Source organism: Odocoileus virginianus, chromosome 4, assembly GCF_023699985.2.
Source record: "Odocoileus virginianus isolate 20LAN1187 ecotype Illinois chromosome 4, Ovbor_1.2, whole genome shotgun sequence".
NCBI classification, from domain to species: Eukaryota; Metazoa; Chordata; class Mammalia; order Artiodactyla; family Cervidae; genus Odocoileus; species Odocoileus virginianus.
The window spans coordinates 25,258,568-25,278,392 of NC_069677.1; the positions used below are offsets into that span (position 1 = coordinate 25,258,568).

At 40.3% G+C, this 19,825-nt stretch overlaps 1 protein-coding gene across 11 annotated transcripts in view; it reads right to left on the reverse strand.

Moving 5' to 3' along the window:
• Positions 1 to 19,825, reverse strand: part of YEATS2 (YEATS domain containing 2) — a 97,810-nt gene that overhangs the window by 4,974 nt on the left and 73,011 nt on the right. For 7 of the 11 annotated variants that reach the window (XM_070466318.1, XM_070466321.1, XM_070466322.1 and 4 more), the window contains 9 exons: positions 19,597 to 19,773; positions 16,091 to 16,277; positions 10,022 to 10,150; positions 9,407 to 9,505; positions 4,787 to 4,889; positions 3,835 to 3,908; positions 2,386 to 2,465; positions 1,518 to 1,719; positions 1,184 to 1,285 (listed from right to left, as the gene is read on the reverse strand). In XM_070466318.1, the coding sequence (XP_070322419.1) occupies positions 1,184 to 1,285; positions 1,518 to 1,719; positions 2,386 to 2,465; positions 3,835 to 3,908; positions 4,787 to 4,889; positions 9,407 to 9,505; positions 10,022 to 10,150; positions 16,091 to 16,277; positions 19,597 to 19,773 (1,153 nt within the window). Of the gene's footprint in view, positions 1 to 1,183; positions 1,286 to 1,517; positions 1,720 to 2,385; positions 2,466 to 3,834; positions 3,909 to 4,786; positions 4,890 to 9,406; positions 9,506 to 10,021; positions 10,151 to 16,090; positions 16,278 to 19,596; positions 19,774 to 19,825 lie in introns of those variants that run through there. The other 4 variants (XM_070466327.1, XM_070466320.1, XM_070466319.1 and 1 more) reach the window with 3 other exon arrangements.

Genomic DNA, 19,825 nt, shown 5'->3' on the forward strand with positions numbered 1-19,825 from the left:
TCCTGTCCAGTTCTATAATTCCATGGACCTATAATTATAAGAACTAGTAATTCATAAGTGAGACAAGCATCAAGCCAGGCATTTGTGTTAAGACCTATGTGCTATTAAGGGCAACCTGAGTCAAACAGCACATAATTCTGACTCTTGCCACTAAAAACGAGGCCATCCTCCCACCCCACTGATTAAAAAAAATTTTTTTTAACCTGGAGAATTTAGAAATTAACAGTGAAGACATTAAAAATCACCCATGTTCTGCTTAGAGCTGAGTACTACTACCATTTTAGTGTATACCATGCATCCCATCTTCAGCTGATTTATACAGAGCCCAACAGAGTATATATAGAGCTTTAAAGCCAGCAGGGGCTCTGGGAATATTCTATGCATCCCTTTTACTTTATCATAAGTGAGTGATGTCAACATGGGGTTAAAGACACCCAGCAGGATGGAGGCAAAGCATCCAACTCCCTCTGTTTTACTGGCAGGATGCTCACAGATTTAATCAGTCATATTAATATGAAAGCCCAGTACAGGAAAAACACAGTTTTACATACACTGCCAGAGAAGCACAGAAATAATCAACAAGGCCTCTGCTCTCAAAGCACTTAGCAATAAAAATCTGAGAAACCTTCAAGGTTTTGGTATTAAATACCACTGGAGATCGGGGAAAGGGGAGGCTACCCTGCATTAGGGTTCTCAGGAAAGCTTCATGGAGGAAATGAAACTTGTGTTAAGTCTTAAAGGACCCCCCAGACCATCCCTGTGCTGTGGCCTTCCTCAGACTGGAAGGTGAAGGGTCTGTTTTTCTACAAAGATGGGGTTAAAAGGAGAAAACAATACTTTTTCTTTAAGGTGAAACTCAAAAAACATTCTCCCATATATCTTTATGCCCAGCTCCCCTGCACCCCCACCCACATACAGTTATTTGTATTTTTATAAAAAAACAATTCATTTTATCTGCAACATTATTAGCTGTTTACACCTAATGTGTAAACACCTGTGCCTCCAACACCAGGCAGTGCACCTCCACACTAGGTTTCTAGAGATAAAATAACAGATAAGACATTGTCCCCATCTTCAGGGAAGAAGACTCGTAGGTCACAAAGGAAGAAGTACTACTTCTGGGAGGAAAGGAGGTGGATTAAGAAAGTTTCCAAAGGAGAACTAATGCAGAGGAAGGGGTCACCTGAATGAATGGTGTGTGTCTGTTGCATGCGGTGGGCCGGAACATTCCTGGCTGGGACACAACCTGGGACACCTGGGCACAAACAGTTTGGTAGGGACTGTCCTGGGAGGTGGATAGGACACATGGTGAGAGGCAAGTCATGACTTTTGTTCTCCATGGCAACCCCTGGAGTCCTCGGGTCCCTTTACCTCGGGTGAAGGAAAGAGCTCTGAGACCTGCTGGAGCTGATGTGGCCTGAGAGCCCTGGAGGCTGAGAGATGAGCATGTGCTCCAAGGAGACACCTCTCAGCTGCCGATGGTGCCGAGTACACCCCCCACCGCCTGCCTTGCTTACCTGGCTCACTGTCGATCTGGGTCAACACATCCTCAATCGAGTCCCCATCGCTCCTCAGGCTTTCGGGGTCAGGTGGGGTGTAGCCATGGCAGCGACACCAGTGAGCAATGTGCTTGGTTTTAAGTGGAGTCAGGTGGTGAAATCTTGGATTCTTCTCCAGTATTTCTTGTAAGACTTTCCGCATTGTCATCGCTCTTTGCCACTTAAAGAAATTGGGGGTGGGGGTGTGCATAATGAAATCCTTCAACTTAGGAGCGTGTTCAAATAAATCACCCAATTGCAAATTACCATGATAACTTGTTAGAATAATTTTTTTTTCTGAGAAAAAAAATCTGATGGTGTTTCTCCTCAGTTTAAAAAAAAAAAGAAGAACTTTTACCTAATGTTTATAAAATAACTGAAATTCCTAGGCTTGGCCTTATAAGGTGTTTCAGCTGGTCCCAGCCTGTGATCTCCCCCTTTCCCGCCCTCCCCAAACCCATCGCTGGCTTTCTCAAAGTTTCCTACGCACGCCTTTGTACTTGCCACTTCCTCTTATAGCTTCACTGTTTGGCAGAGTAGCTGCCACATTGAACAATAAATAGTTGACTTAATTTTAACATATTACAATTCTTTAAAAACTTAAATTTTTAGCAATGCAGGAAAAGAAAGTAGGTCTTTCAAAGGCTACCTACAAGTCTGGAGAATGAGATTTTTAACTAAGGAAAAAGTTCTACCATCAAATATTTAACAAAACATGCTGCAGAATTTATCACTGCTCTATATGACGATGTTTATGGAAGCAGCCAGGATGTACATGTGGTTGATTATTTTCTCCAACAGGCTCTCAGTGGTGGCCTGCATATCAAAGAGGCAGACATGGGATTACCTCAGCAGCTCTCCTTTTCCCAATGTTCCAGCCATAATACTGCTCCACAGATTTTGCAGAAAAACAGCTGGCATCTTCACCTAGAATGCACATATCCAGCAAACTCTGAATAAAGTTAAGATTTAAATAAAATCTTATTTGCTGGAGGCATGTCCAAGAAGTTTCTTTAGACCTCTTTATGGGCTATGTTCCTTACTAGGCAAGTTTAATGCAACATAATACAGAAGGGCTTGTCCTTAGAAGAGAAGGCATCTCATTCATGTGTACTCAAACCAAAGCCCTCCTTGGGAAATCAGCTTCTGTGGTAGAGAAAGCTTCATCATGACAGGCGATTTTCTATTAAAATAAATGGCAATGGCACTCCACTGGGAGCAGACCTGAGAACTAGCCCTGGCCTTGCCATTAACTAAGCTGCCTTGGACAACCTACATCATCACTCTGGGCTTCAGTTTTCTTAACTGTAAAATCAGACTACTAGGAAGATGGCTCCTGAACTGCCTTTAAGTTCAAACATTCTATATTTGTATCTGATTTTTTTAAAAAAGATTAAAAATTTTTTCTGCTGCGTTAGAAGAATCATTGAAAATTCACTTTGAGCTACTTCAAAATGACCCCCTAAACCTTGAGGGGAAAAAAAATAATTTTTGCTATTACAGCTGGAAAAACAGCAGGTTAGTCTGTACTCGGCTCATCATTTCATACTCCCATGATATGTGAAGTGATGATCTGCTTCATCCCTTCCCTCTAAATGTGACCTTGCCCAAGAGCAGACACCTAAGTATCCACAGGCTGCCAGTCATGCCCTCTGTCAGAGCAACCAGGGCTGAGAAGCAAATGGTTCAGTCTTGCTAACAATGGGCAGGGAGAGAGGAGACTTAACTGTTGGAGGTCTTGATAGTCGTGCAGTTCTACAGAATGAGTGACAGGAGTGTCAGATGAAAGATAAATGACTCTGGAATCAAAACTGCATGACCTATAGCTATTGTAATTTTGAACACAATAACAACCTCGCTTATTCTCAGTTTTCTCATCTGTGAAATGGAGATGACACCATGTATCCCATGGAGACCATGGTTAAATAAGGCAGTAAGTATAATGAGCCTGCAGAGTCTGGTGTGCTGCAGGCAAATGCTAATTATTTTCCTTATTAATAAACATTAAAAACAAATGTAATTTTAAATATACACTACAGATTTATAATTTCTATACTATAACATAAAAAATTCCTTCTGCAGATCACAGTGAAAGTAGTAAAAGACTAACCTAACTGACTGACCAAGACAGTGTGAATTCCAAACCCTGCAAATAAGCTACAGCTGGAGCTAAACTACCCTCCCTACGATAACTACCGTCAGTATTAATTATAACACCAAGTGATTCAAATTGACTCAATATCCCAACCAGGTCACAGCTTTAAACCACGCTCCAATATACTTAGTGTGGTCTTACTTTTTGCAGTAATTAATGGGATCTTCTTTACTACTGCTGTTAAGAGTTGCTGGATGGTCTCTAAATGGTCTATCCTGAGAAGGACAAAAGAAAATTAGGGTAGCATATATACGTATAAATTTATGTATGTATTAAATATTTCTCCTTTACAAGGGAATTAAACCCAACTATATCTGCATGTCCTTCCTTCTGTATATCACCTTCTTTATAAACAAAGAGCATTTAATGCTTAAAGTCAACACTAAAACAGATGAGCCCCCAGAAATGACAAATAATGCAAACTTGACATTTCATTTTATATACATATTTTTTCATTTAAAATTAGTCATGTAATCTTTCTGTAGTGTGACTGCCACTAGAGCAGAGACTCTATCATATGAATGCCTATCTTAGTGTTATTACAGTTCATGCTGTCACCTCCGTGAAAGTGGCTAAGTCTCTACCATTTCCAGCAGTTTTGAGATACTTCAAAATATGCTAGAAGTGGGTTCCCCCAGTTTGGAAACGAGAAAACCTCAATATTTCTAGAAGCAGCACTGAGTATGTATGGGCCATAAAAAGGCAGCTGTTTAAGACTGGGCACATGTGTGCATACTGCAACACAAAATGTACACACACCTGAGTAATTACATCGTAAGAAATTTCACACCCAAAGATGGAGCAAGGAAACTTCGTGTTGGCAAGCTCAAAGGGAGGGAGATCTGTAATTGCATCCGAGGCTCTTGAGGCAACAAATCTGGTGCCGCTTGGAGGTCACATGGAGGTGTTAAATGAAGCCTTAGATGTGCAGCAAATGGTAATACTTGTTCACCACACACGGACAGAAGCTTCTACCCGTCAAAGGGCTTAACACATACAGACAACTCTACACATACTTGTCACAGTGACTTTTTTTTAAAGTACCATAACAAACCAAAAGCACAACCCCCTTAGAAAGGACTGAAATAATTACTTAATGACATAGTTTCCCAGCTCAGAACTTTCTTCTGTTTTCACTGCTGTCTGACCATCTTGGGAGGGGCCGCTTGGTGCAGGTGTTTCTGGTTCGGTCTTCACTACAAGGGAATAGAAACAATGAGAGCGCTATTAGGGCTAAATGATAGAAGGACACCTGTGGGCAGAAACAATGGGAACCCAGTGAGGATGCTGCCACAGCTGCAGAGACACGGCCAGAGTGCTGGGATGGCGCCTGTCGTCACGGGATCAGCAGACAAGGGGAGAACTGTTAGCCTGTGTCTCATGACAAAGGCAGGGCAGTAAAACGGCTTTTAGATATTTCTTAGAGGGCTAACCACACCACTATGGAAGACCACACACATACACTCTTACACTTGAACAACGCCACATTAAAATACAATGCTGGCCTGTTCTAAGTTTAATATCCTTTCGTTTATTATCTCTCCAGCTAAGTTTATCAACTTTTAGCATTATCTTAGTGTTCTGAGACAGACGGCAAAAAACAAAAAAATGAGATGTCTTGTACTGGGAAAAATCCGAGCTCATCACATGAGGCAAAAAACAAAAAAATCAGATGTTTTTTACTGGGAAAAATCAGCTCATCACATGAGGCTTTTAACATCACCAAATCCATGGACGGAAAATAACCGCATCAGGAGCACGTGTCTTCCTTCTGTAGTCTGATCAAAACACTGTGCATGCACACGCGTGCACACACACACACACACACACACTTCCTTTGCACCAGCTTCCCTGCCATCAGTCTCTTCCCTTACTACTCATCTTGTACATGAGCACCAGTACACGCACCCAAAGGAGCATGCTAGTATCATTTTCTACTCAACATCCTTCAATAGTTTCATATAAGCAAAGGTCTACAAGTGAGATACACTAGTGTATTTTCTCCCTTTTCACTGATGCATAACTTGTAAAAAATGCACAAATATTAAGGGTACAGTTTGATAAATTTTACCTACAAATACATCCATGCACAAAGCACCCCAATCAAGACGCAGAGTATTTCCAGTCCTCAACCAGGGTCCCTTATGCTTCTAGCATTCCTCTCTGCCAAAGATAACCACCTTTGTCCACTTTAAATTTTATATAACTGGAAACACATCGTGCATACCTTTTTGCGTCAGCATCTTTTTGGCTTTAAAAAAAAAAAACCAAAGCTTGGATATGTCTCTGGGTGCACATATGCATGCATTTCCTAGAAGTGTACCTCCTGGGACACATGACAGATAACATGTTTAACTTTATCAGAAACTGCCAAACTCATTTCCAAAGTTATTATGTCAATTTGTAGCCCCACAAGCAGGGTATGTGAGTTCCAGTTGCTTCACACCCTTGTCAACACTTAGCGATGCAGTTCTTTTAATTTTGGTGATAGAATAGTATCACTATGATTTTAACTTGCATTCCCTTGATGACTGATGAGGGTGAACTTTTCATTTCGTTGTATTTCGATATCTTCTTCTGTGAAGTATCTGTTTATACCTCTTGCTCTTTAAAAACAAAAATCAGCGTCCTTTTCATACTGACTTTTAGGTCTTCTATATTCTGGGGAGAACTGCTTTGTCAGATATATCAATTGCAAATATCTTTCAGGATGTATGTGGCGACTTTCACTCTTAATTTTGTCCGTCTGATACAGTGAGGTTCCTAGTATTAATAAAGTCTAATTTATCAATCTGTTCTTTCATGGCTACTTTTCTTGTGTTTTCCTTGCCCAAAGTCATGAAGATATTCTCATATTCTCTTCCAGAAGCTTTACTGTTTCATTCTTCACATTTAGGTCTAGGACCCAGCACAAATTAAATTTGATGATGTAAGGCTGGGGCCAAGTTTCGTTCTTTCCCCCAAACGGATATATCTAATTAACCCAGCACAACTTATTGAAAAGAACTTTTCCCTGCTGAGCCTGTCATAAATCAGGTTACCATATATGTGTGTGTCTATTTCTGGGCTGTCCTTTCTGTTCAATTATTCTGTCTATTTTGTCTCTTAAAATTTTTTTTTTTAAATTTCAAAACAATTTTTAAAGGTTATTATAAAATATTGGCTATATTCCCTGTGTTGTACAGTACATATCTGAGCCTGTCTTACATCCAACGGTTTGCACCTTCCACTGCCTGACCCCTACATTCTGTCTGTTCTTGAACCAATACTACACAATCTCAATTATGTAGCCTTACAGTATATATACATCTGGTGACCCAAGTCCCCCAGCTTTTTGTTCAAGATTATCTCAGCTACTCTAGGCCTGTGCATTCCCATATACACTTTAGACTATCTTGTCAATTTCTATACAAACACAAAAACAACAGTAGAGATTCTGACTGGGACTGTACTGAACCCATGTCATTTTGCGAGAAAGAATAAAATCAGGTATCTCAGTAAATTTATATAATTAATTATAATTGTATATCCTTCAATTTTTTAGGTCTCTAAGTTTCTCTCATAAATATTTAGTGGATTGTTGGCAGTTAATTTCTATACAGAACTCAAAGTGGCTTTTATATGTATACCAACTTGTATTGAGTGACCTTGCTAATTCCATTGTCAGCAAGACATCTTCCCCCAACCCCTAGTGATTCTGAGACTTCAAGAAACAGAAGGACGTCCTCAGAAAAAGTTCAGACACTCTAGTTCTGTAGATGCAAGTATACGCTATTTATTTGGGCACATGGCACTTGCTTGTGGTACTTTAGTTCCTCAACTGGGGACTGAACCTGCCAGAGTGACAGCACCAAGTCCTAACTACTGGATCACCAGGGGATTCCTGAAATACAGTAATTTAATCTGGCACTCAATTACAAAATCATATAATCAGTACTTTCAGGCTTGGACAGCTATTTACTGGATAGGCTCTCTAAGACTTACAATAGCCCCAAACTGGAAACAAACCTAATGTCCACCAACAGGAGAAAGGATAAACAAATTCTGGTTTATCCATCCACCCCTACAGTGTGGAATACTACTTAGCAACAACATGGCTGAATCTCAGAAAACACTGAGTGGGTGAATTAAATCAGACACAAAAGAATGCATGTGCTTCCAATCACATAAAGTTAAAAACAGACACAACTAATCTATGGTAATAGAAATTGAAAGAGTGGCTGCCTACAGGGGATGGGAATTTCTATGGTTTGAATGGGATGCTGGGTTCATGCAATTGTCAAAACTCATCAAATGGTATGCTTAATTAAAATCAAAACAGAAATGCTCTGGTCCCAATCCAAAATTAACTGAATCAGAATCTGTATGAGGACTATGATATATACCTGCTACTGAGAAGAGATGCTGGTATAGGTTAGCATCTTTCATCATGACTGACATACTTCTCCTGTAAGAACTAATCAGTAAATACTTTAGGCTTTGTGGGTCATTGGAACTCAGCTGGAATGACCAAACTCTGAGGCTGCAGTGCACACACGGACAATATGTAAATGAATCAGCATGGCCATGTGCCAATAAAACCTTATTTAAAAAATGAGCAACAGACTGTAGTCAGCCAACCCTTGCTTTAGATGGTCATGCTGTAAGTTTCAAATCCATCTCTTCCCAAGACTATTGTGAGAGATCCTGGAATGCCTGAAAAGAAGTATTTCAAATTCTGACTGCACTGCTTTCTAGTTTTCTAGACTTGGGAAGTACAGACTTAGTATTTCCAAACTTCAGTTTCCTCACTGGCAAAATGGGCATTAATAGCTATTTTTAGGTACTTTGATCATTAGTGATATACATATATATATATATATATATACACATAAATATATATATCACCAAGCAGCTAGCATGGTACTGGGTACATTTTAGACTCTTACACAAGGTAGCTATCATTATTGTAGATGTTACAGAGTGTCAAAATGTTTTGTTCTAACACACTGTACTCTTTCCATCCAGTCAATAATCCAAAGTGTCCCCACTGCCAGCTGTCAACATCTGACCCTACCCACAGATCCTTTACATAACTGTACACCCCTGAAATACAGTAATTTAATCTGGCACTCAATTACAAAATCATATAATCAGTACTTTCAGGCTTGGACAGCTATTTACTGGATAGGCTCTCTAAGACTTACAATAGCCCCAAACTGGAAACAAACCTAATGTCCACCAACAGGAGAAAGGATAAACAAATTCTGGTCCCCTTGATTGGTCTACTCACCCAAACAAGCCCTCTGAGTCTTCATCTCTACTGTTCCCTTAATCTGGCATGCCTCTCTATAGTAAAAAATGCTTCACTCTTAAAGTTCTGGTTAAAATCTGTGTCCTATACAAAGTGTTATCAACCTCCACAACCCCTAACATTCCCTGAACCACACATCCTAGACTGAAATATTTCAGCATTCATTTTTCAGATATCTACTGTGCATTTATCAATCACTGCTTGCTGTCTACTGCAACTCTCTTCAACCTGTTTATAAATTCTTGGAGGGCAAAAACAATGCTTTACACATCTCTGTACTTCCCTCAATGAAATCTATATATAAACACCCCACGTATTTTTGAAGCGATTGATTCATGGATGCTGAAATTCAAGGGAGTCTTATGATAGTAATGTCTTGCATAAAACTTCTGGGCAAACATACTGTGGGAAATGACATACCTTTTGTAACAGCTGCTGGAACAGGGCTGGGGACAACTGGAGTTGGGGCAGCTACAGGCAGAATGGCAGGCGATTTGCTGGTAGAAAATGACTGAACCACTAACAGGGAAAAAGAGGAGGGGAGGATATAAGAAATACAGAAATTATTTTAATGAAGATAATCTCTCTCCCAGGTGACAGCTCTACTGTAGATGACTAGCACAAAAGCAATTTCAGTGTAACAAAAATGGTAAGGTCCTTGCTTTATACACAGATGTACAAGGTAGGCTATTTAGTATTAGTACCAGGGTAACTGAGCTGTTATCCTCAACTGTGGAAATGCAGGCTTGGTCACTAACCTCAGAAAGTAAAAACCCAATTGACCTGTACTCTCATGAATGTTTAAGATATACTCCCCTGCTCAACTTTAGAAATGACCAGTTATTTAGAAGTCAATGGATCACTTGGGTTTTACTTGCAGGCCCAGAGCTGGTGCCAGGGAGTATGGTGACAGCTCAAGGGCAGGCTGTACAAAGCAGGAGTCGCCACTAAAGGACAGACTACAGACCTTCCCACCAGACAGACCCTCCAGGCAGACAGACTCAGACAACCACACCCCACAGGTGAAGGACTCACCTTTATTCACAGGCATCAGTATCGTCTGCACACCTCCAGATGTGTTTACACTGAGTGGTTTGAGCTGGCTGGGGATCGTCAGGACAGCCTGCTGGGGATTGGATTGACTGGAGTGAATCTTTAACAATCCTAAAATAAGTTGGAAGATAAGGCCAAGCTGAAGATCAGATGCTTCCTTAAAGTTCCTGCCCTCTTTAGCATTCACATTTTCTCACAGCAGGAAGTTCTTAGGACATTTACTCTTTCGATAAAGAAAGAGCCAGAAGCATGAGGCAATGGATGAAGCATGTTTCTCAATGAAACAATGATGTAACAGTAATGATTTGTATTTACCCTGCTATCATAATACAAAAATTTTTGAAAAAGTGGAAATAGAAAAAAGCCACAGAGTCCTACTGCAGAGACAACCAGTATCATCATTTTGAGACAGTTCTTCTCTATGTTAGTTTTCTATGACTATTTATTTGTTTTACGTACAGCTGTGACACATACAAACTGGATGTAAAATTTTGTATTTTGATTTGGATAATTATCATTTTCCTACTCGAAAATCTTCTCTGGCTCTGGTCTGCCTAGAGTATGTCTCCAAAATTAGTCAAAGCACTCAGAGTGCATTTTAATCTGGTCCTAATTTATTTACATCTTCACAACATCTCTATGTATCTAATACTTCAATCTATGTACTCACCAGAACTTGTTTCCTATCTCTGTGCAGCCTTTATTTTTCAAACCAGATAGTCTCCACTTAGTTTAGAAAGGTTCATCCTCTCCTACTGCTTTAAAGCAATTTCCATACTCCCATTTCCATCATAAAACTATTCTAGGCATTCAGAGGGCCAGTAAAAGAGTGACAAAAAGAGTACACAAGAAACAACACAAGTGCATGCTGTAATAACTTAAGAATAGCAACAGAGGCTAAGGATACTTTAAGGCACTGGAATGCAGTTCGATTTAAGAAAAGGAATAACCTCAAATACTTTCAAGAACAAAGCTTTAAATAAACAAAATCATTCTCTGGAATCAGTGAATGTTATCAGATCATCAAGCAGTAATTAGTTAATGAGATGTGCCCCCCACTCCAAGAGTACAATTACCTGGTTTCTTCATACTTTATAAATTCTTATTTCTACTTTAATATTACATGCTTATCCGCTGAGAAGTTACAAAGGGCTAAAAGGCATATAACTAAAAATAGCCATCCTTTGCTCTACCCTCCCTGTCTTCATCTTGTTCACAGGTAGCATCCACTTTTAACCTGTTTAACCTGTTAACCTGTTTAATTCTTTTAAAATTGGTCTTTTAAAAGAATGTGTATATTGTAGGCCTTGATTCAATTTGATGTAACATTTTAATGCTACACACCAACTTACTATTAGGGTAGATAAGCTTTAGACCCTATCTTCCCTCTCCTCCAATAATGGCCTCTACTGATCCAAAGAATACCATGATACTACGATTTCATTTCATTTTCTGGAGTTAAAAATTTTCCTCCTTTACATCTGCTTAATTTAGTTCTCTTTCAACAACATACTGAAGTCTTACCATGTCCTTCAAGAACACTACAAACCTCCCCTTAATACAGAGTTCTCCATGTGGTCAAACCTCTTAAATAATTTACACTTCCATTTTTTAAGTCAGAGCTATCCTTCCCAGGGTGCTCTGATCTGCTCCATCTATACTGCTGGTTTCTAGGCCTGCAGCAAAGGTCTCAGCTGCAGAGCATACTTCATAGCTAACCCTAACCCTTTGCCTTCCTTCTATTTTTGTCCTTTTTCCTGGTCTACATCTCTTAACTCTGATGAAACATATATTTTAATTATGCTCTGAGACAGAGTCATAGAAAATACATTTGAAAGGCTGCCTGTCAGAAAATATCTACCCTCATACTTAGTAAAGATTGAGCCAACTGCCGAACTCTAGACTACAAGAATTCCCCTCTAGAATTCTGAAAGCAATATTCCAGTTTCCAGTACTGCTACTGACAAACCCAATGAAAATGTAACTACTGAACTTTTCTGTTTACTTCTGGAACTCCTTTTAGTCTGATGTTCCCAGAGGTCCCTAACACATCAAAGTTTCTTTCTCGGTTTAGTGTCTACTTCTTGGGTCTGTCCCCTGCTTCCACCTTGGGCCCCAGGTTAATCTAAATGCCATAGCCAATGACTCATTAAAAGATAAAGGCAGCTCCTGTGACTCCGAAGTGGAAGACCCCTACAGCGGCTTCTCTTGAAGTAACAATCAGTGCTCTTACAGTGGCCCCCAAAGGCCCCGTGACTTGGCCCCGTCTCTCGGACTTTACCTCCCAGTCCTCTTTCCCTTGCTCACTCTGTTCCAGTCAGAACAGGAATCTAGTTCAAGACAGTTTGTAATGCACACCAAAAAATTAACTGAGAAATTATAAAGATTATACCTCAATTAAAAACAACAAGAATCCACACATACAAAATTAATGGATAGTAGAAAGTAATGAGTCTCTTATGAAAATATTATATACAGCTTCATCAGCAGTATCTCAGGAAACCAGAACTTAAAGCAAGGAGACTTAATTTATTGCATGTTAAAAATCAGAAAAAAAGAGAGGGCGTTCATTTCTTACGATAGTAATTCCTCCCACTTCTATAATTTCTACTCCAGGGCTAATACACTACCTCTAAACATTCAGTTAGCAGAGAACAAGCACTCCTCATAAAAAAAATTGGTCAGTCTTAACTGAGGGGTAGAAACCATGGGGAAAAAAATGAGCCTTAATGTTTTGGTACTTAACCATCCAAAAAGCAAATGAAACACAGGGTCTTGATTTGGAGCCATGAATGGAACTTATATGCAAAGTACATCATATGAAATGTTGGGCTGGATGAAGTTCAAGCTAGAATCAAGACTGCTGGGAGAACTATCAGTAACCTCAGATATGCAGATGACACCACCCTAATGGCAGAAGGCAAAGAGGAAGTAAAGAGCCTCTTGATGAAGGTGAAAGAGGAGAGTAAAAAAACTGGCTTAAAATTCAACATTCAAAAAGCTAAGATCATGGCATCCGGTCCCATCCCTTCACTGTAAATAGATGGGGGAAAAAATGGAAATAGTGACAGACTTTATTTTCTTGGGCTCCAAAATCACTGTGGATGGTGACTGCAATTACGAAATTAAAAGACTTGCTCCTTGGAAGAAAAGCAATGACAAACCTAGACAGCGTATTAAAAAGTAGACACATCACTTTGCCAAAAAAGGTTCATATCGTCAAAGCTATGGTTTTTTCAGTAATCATGTATGGATGTGAGAGCTGGACCATAAAGAAGGCTGAATGCCGAAGAATTAATGCTTATGAACTGTGGTGCTGGAGAAGACTCTTGAGAGGCCCTTGGACTGCAAGGAGATCAAATCAGTCAAAAAGGAAATCAACCCTGAATATTCATTGGAAGAAATGATGCTGAAGCTCCAACACTTTGGCCACTTGATGTGAAGGGCTGCTGACTCATTGGAAAAGACCCTGATGCTGGGAAAGACTGAAGGCAGGAGAAGACAACAGAGGATGAGATGGTTGGATAACATCACCAATTCAGTGGACACGAGTTTGAGCAAAATTCAGGGGATAGTGAAGGACAGGGAAACCTGACATGCTATAGTCCATGAGGTCACAAAGAGTTGAACACAACTGAGCAACTGAACAACAACAATGGAATCTAGTGATAATAGTTATAACAACATGGTCAGTTCTCCCTTGGGCTGGCCCGCTGTTCTAACAGCATCTCCCATTCTAATAAACTTTATTTCCCTCTCATTCTGTCTCATATCTGGAAATTCTTTTCCAACCTGTGCTTGGACCACAACATTTTTGGTGGCCCGTACAGGGAACGTGGGGGTCTCTTCCCCCACCTATAAACTTTATTTCCCTCTCATTCTGTCTCATGTCTGGAAATTCTTTTCCAACCTGTGCTTGGACCACGACATTTTTGGTGGCCCGTACAGGGAACGTGGGGGTCTCTTCCCCCACCTATAAACTTTATTTCCCTCTCATTCTGTCTCATGTCTGGAAATTCTTTTCCAACCTGTGCTTGGACCACGACATTTTTGGTGGCTCGTACAGGGACCTTGGGGTCTCTTCCCCCACCTCCTCGCTTCTCCTTTCTCATAGGGACCCTCTGCCAACAGGCAAATGCCATGGAAGCAACTGAGGAACTCTGGCCAGGGTTACCCTCTGGTATGCTCCAAAGGCCCCACTGCTCACTGTGCCGCAGTAGCTGCTGCCCGAACGAGTGAGTGTCTCTCTTTTGTCTTCTTTCCAGCTGAGGACTAGGCCAACCAATATTGTGTGGGCATGGGTCAGGCATTTAAAAGCCATTAGGGCACCTGCCACATGAAGACTCCCTTGTGAGGTTAAGAGGGACATGGAATAGATCAGGCCACAAGGGCATCCGCCCCCAGCAAGATAACTTCTGTGCAACGCGTCAGGCACAAAGTGCTTGAAACAAAACAGAGACCATTGTCCCCTGGCCACCGCCTCCCTGATAGGATTTAAGGCAGATTCCTCAGCCTTAAAAAAAGAACAAGAACAACAAAAATATCCTCATAAAAAAAAATTTGGTCAATTTTAATTGGGAGGTAGAAACCATGGGACAAATAAACGAGAATTTCCACAATCTTTTTTTTGTTAGTTTTGAAAATACCTGAGTTGTTAAGATGATTTATTTAGACTGAAGAGCTCACATGCCTGTGCTTTTATTTTAGCAAACTATATGCAGTAACAGGGAAGAATATTCACAATCTTTATCCAAAGGGACTGGGGCATGTGTTGTTGTTTAGTCGCTAAGTTGTGTCTGACACTTTAAGACCCCATGAACTGCAGCATTCCAAACTTCCCTGTCCTTCACTATATCCCAAGGTTTGCTCAAATTCATGTCCATTGAGTTAGTGATGCCATCCAACCATCTCATGTCGACTCCTGCTCCTCCTGTCCTCAATCTTTCCCAGCATCAGGGTCTTTTCCAATGAGTTGACTGTATGTATGTGTATGTATTTATGTATGTTTCTCTGTATGTACATATGTCTGTGCATGATATATGTTATTGTTAAGTCACTAAGTAATGTCTGACTCTCTGCAACCCCATGGACTGTAGCATGCCAAGCCCCTCTGTACTCCATTATCTCCCCGAGTTTGCTCAAATTCATGTCCACTGAGTTGGTGATGCTATCCATCTCGTCCTCTGTTGCCCCCTTCTCCTTTCTGCCCTCAAGCTTTCCCAGCATCAGGGTCTCTTCCAGTGAGTTGGCAGTTCTTTGCATCAGGTGGCCGTATTAAGTAGTATACACAGCCTGTCAAAGGAGGTCAGATTTTTCTCTAAAATAGTTATGAAGAAGAACGACAGTAAGCAAACCTTTAGTTTTCACAGCTTTTTGAGTTTCAGAACTGTAGCTAAGGGAATGTGGACTAACAACGATGATACTAAAAATGACAATAGAGCAATTATTTATATAATGATTACTACATGTCAGACAGTACCCTAGGCAATTAACTTCATGAGGTAAGCATTAGGCAATCCAGCTTCAGGATTTGTGCTCTAGCTTACCCAAAGAAGTAAAAGGCACACTTTTCTGGGGCCATTCAGTATGGGCATGGAGACAGGATACATTTTACCAAACCTCAAGCATATCATTCTGACACTAATTAATATAATAACCACTGTTAATCATGTCTTGGAGTCAAAATTTACATCTTTACATTTTAAAATTTTACATTTTATGTACTTTATGAAAGCAAAAAGAGATGTATGATGTTTTGTCATGAGCTCCATTCAGAACTGATGACAAATACCCAGAGGAGTTCCAGATGGCTAAAGTTTTACTATATCACTTAAAAACTGTTATTCAATCCATAAAAACATTTCAGACTTGAAAATTTATACCTACATTTTAAATAAGAATACTTCATCTAGAAGGCAGTTATATGAAAAATGCTTCCAAGTTAATGGTTTTTAATCATTTATTATACAAAATTTGGGGGAGGCTTAAGACCTTCCAGAAATATTCTAGACCAGAGAAGGGAAAGGGAAACAAAATGATGATACAACCGACCTGATACTGTGGCCTTTCCAGAGATGGGGTTTGGTGTGGACACCAGGGACGTGGCGCTGATGACAGAGGGGGCAGGAGCCTTGCAGGATCCCATGGTGGCCTGGCTCACACACACTTGCTGCTGTCCGGAAGTTTTCATGACAGAACCCACAGTAGATGATGAACCAGGAGTTGTTCCTTCCGACTGCTAAACCATAGAACCAGAAATAACAAAAATTAAGAAGAAAGTAGTGTAACTTACTTAGAACAGTGACTGTCATCTAGCACACCCAAAATACTAGCTAGTAGCTGTTATTAACTACCTATCCAATGTCATGCCATGTAAAAAAAATTGCTTTTTTAGTTTGGTGGTTCCTATGCTTTCAGACTTCATGGACCAGGACATTTTAAAAATTTTAAAATGAGGACGTATTATAGGATTGCCACATTAAGAAATTCACCGCCTATTATATCACTTTATAAAATAAGGTCTGTCTAGTCAAGGCTATGGTTTTCCCAGTAGTCATGTATGTATGTGAGAGTTGAACTATAAAGAAAGCTGAGGGCCAAAGAATTGATGCTTTTGAACTGTGGTGTTCCTCCAACTAATAAAAAATAAAAAAAATTAAAAAAAAAATAAATAAATAAATAAAGTAAAATTGAACTGTGGTGTTGGAGAAGACTCTTGAGAGTCCCTTGGACTGCAAGGAGATCCAACCAGTCCATCCTAAAGGAGATCAGTCCTGGGTGTTCATTGGAAGAACTGATGTTGAAGCCAAAACTCCAATCCTTTGGCCACCTGATGCGAAGAGCTGATTCATTTGAAAAGACCCTGATGCTGGGAAAGATTGAGGGCAGGAGGAGAAGGGGATGACAGAGGATAAGATGGTTGGATAGCATCACCAACTCAATGGACCTGAGTTTGAGTAAACTCCGGGAGTTGGTGATGGACAGGGAGGACTGGCGTGCTGCAGTCCATGGGGTTGCAAAGAGTTGGGACATGACTGAGCGACTGAACTGACTGACTGATAGAACAATATTTCAACTTATCACCCTCAACTGGACATAATCTCAGAATGTGAAAATGGAATAGTATGACTTATTAAAAACTCACTATAATATTTTAAAGTTTGTCATATATTTCAACAAACATCTACACAGAGCACAGTGTTAAATATTAGGGTCCCGAGATAAAAGCCCTCGAGGAGAGGGTTACCAGACAGTTATGAAGGCTGTAGCAGGCAAGGGTACAATGCAGCATGACAAGTGAGAGGGTTACTCCTTCAGCCTAGGGATGGGGAGGGAAAGCACTGGGAGCACATTAGGGAGATCTTCAAGACAGGAAAAGGGGGAGATAAGAGGGTCTTCCCTGGCAGGAGAGAGCAAGCAAAAAGTCAGAGGGGTAAGAAAGAACATATGTTCAAGGAACTGCAAAGTAGAGTGGTATGAGTAGGCATGTGAGGAGAAGCAGTAGTTGCAGGAGGTGTGAAGCCTGGGAAGCGAGCACCTTGGAGTGTCAAGACAATTCAAAAGGGAAACAGACTTTTCAACAAATGTTGCTGGCCAACTGAATACTTACAAACAGAAGAATAAAATTTGGCCCCCTATCTCATACCGTATACAAAGGCTAATTCAAAATGGACAAAGAGTTAAATGTAAGGGCCAAAACTAGAAAACTCTTAGAAGAAAACATAGGCTTGTATTTTCTGACTTTGGATTAGGCAATGGTTCCTTACTAGCATAAACATAAGCAATGAAAGAAAAACTGATAGGGGACTTCCCTGGTGGTGCAGTGTTTAGGAATCCACCTGCCAATGCAGGGAACACGGGTTTGATCCCTGGTCCAGGAGGATTCCACATGCCACGAAGCAACTAAGCCCATGTGCCACAACTACCGAGCCTGCAAGCTGCAACTACTGAAGCCTGCATGCTCCAGAGTCACACACCTCAACTAGTGAGCCTGTGTACCTAAGGCCTGTGCTCTGCAACAAGTGAAACCATTGCAACGAGAAGCCCGCACACTGCAACAAAGAGTAGCCCCTGCTTGCCACAACTAGGGAAAGCCCATCCACAGCAACCAACACCCAGTGCAAAGAATCCGCCTGTCAATGCAGGAGACATGGGTTCAATCCCTTATCGGGGAAGATGCCACATGCCACAAAACAACTAAACCTGCAAGCATGGCCACAACTACTGAGCCCATGCATTAGAGCCCAGGATCCACAACTACTGAGCCCGTGTGCCCTAGAACCCGCACTCCATAACAAGAGAGGCCACAGTGATGAGAAGCCCATGCACCGAGACTAGAGAGTAACCCCCTGCTCTCCACAAGAGAAAAGCCTGCACAGCAATGAAGACTCAGCACAGCCAAAAATAAATAATAAAAATTATTTTTTAAAAACTCCATTAAAAAGAAAAACAGGACTTCATCAAAGTTAGTTTTGTGGTTCAAGAAAGTGAAAAGACAGATAAGAGAGCAGAAAACTTTTGCAAATCTGGTAAGAGACTTGTATCTAGAATATACAAAGAGCTCCTACAACTCAGTAATAGAAAGAGAGTAAATAACCCAACCAAATAATGGGCAAAGGACCTGAATAGACATTTCTCCAAAAAGAATATACAAATGGCCGGTAAGTATGTGAAAAGATGCTCAATATCACTAGCCATCAGGGAAATGGAAATCAAAACCACAGTGAAATACCACTTCACACCCAATACAATTGCTAAAACAAACAAAAACAACAAACATGGACATGAACAATTATCAGCAAAGACTGGAAAAACACTGAACCCTCATACATCGCTGGTAGGAATCTAAAACAGTGCAGCTGCTTGGGAAACCAGTTTAGTAATTCTTCAAAATGTTAACTGTAGTTACTGTATCATCTAGCAATCCTTCCTAGGTATAAAGACAAAATAAATGAAAACATAAGATTATATAAAAGGATTTCCCTCATGGCTCAGCTGGTAAAGAATCCGCCTGCAATATAAAACTTGTACACAAATGTTCATGGCACCATTAATCATTATAATCAAAAGGTGAAAACAACCCAAATATCCATCCACTGATGAATGGAGAAACAAAATGTTGCATATCCATAACACTGAATATTATTCAGTTATTAAAAGGAGTAAGTACTAACACATGCTATAAAATGTATGAACCTTGAAATTATGCTAAGCAAAAGAAGCTGGTCACAAGAAAGTAGATTAGAAGCTGCCTAAGACTTGGGAGAAGGAAGAGGAAATGGGAGTGACTACTACTGGGTACTAAGTTTCTTTTTGGAGTAATAAAAACAAAAAGTTCTAGAATTAGGTAGTAGTGATGGTAATACAATCTTGAGAATAAAAACCACTGAACTGTATACTTTAAAATGGTGAATTTTGTGGTATGTGAAAATTTGAATTTTTTTTAAAAAAGAGCAGTTAGAGTGCCCATTAGTGTGCCTGATGACTAGCTTATGTGTTTTTTTTTTTAACTGATTTTATGCCTCATTATGATTTTTCACTATTGTGCTACTTCTCACCTGTTGTGCAGGCCCATTTGCTGAGAGGGCTACAGCTGGGGAAGTGGCAGTTGTGATAACCCCTCCTGCAACTCTCAGCATTGTGGTTCCAGGTTTTGAGAGCTGGGACGTAGCTGGTACAGACTTCAATGTGTTATCAGATATTTTCATTAGAGATGCCTGTCCCCCTGGGGCTGCCTGCAGAGACAAAACAGGTTGGAGTAATAACATTACCCTGGTTAACAGGCAC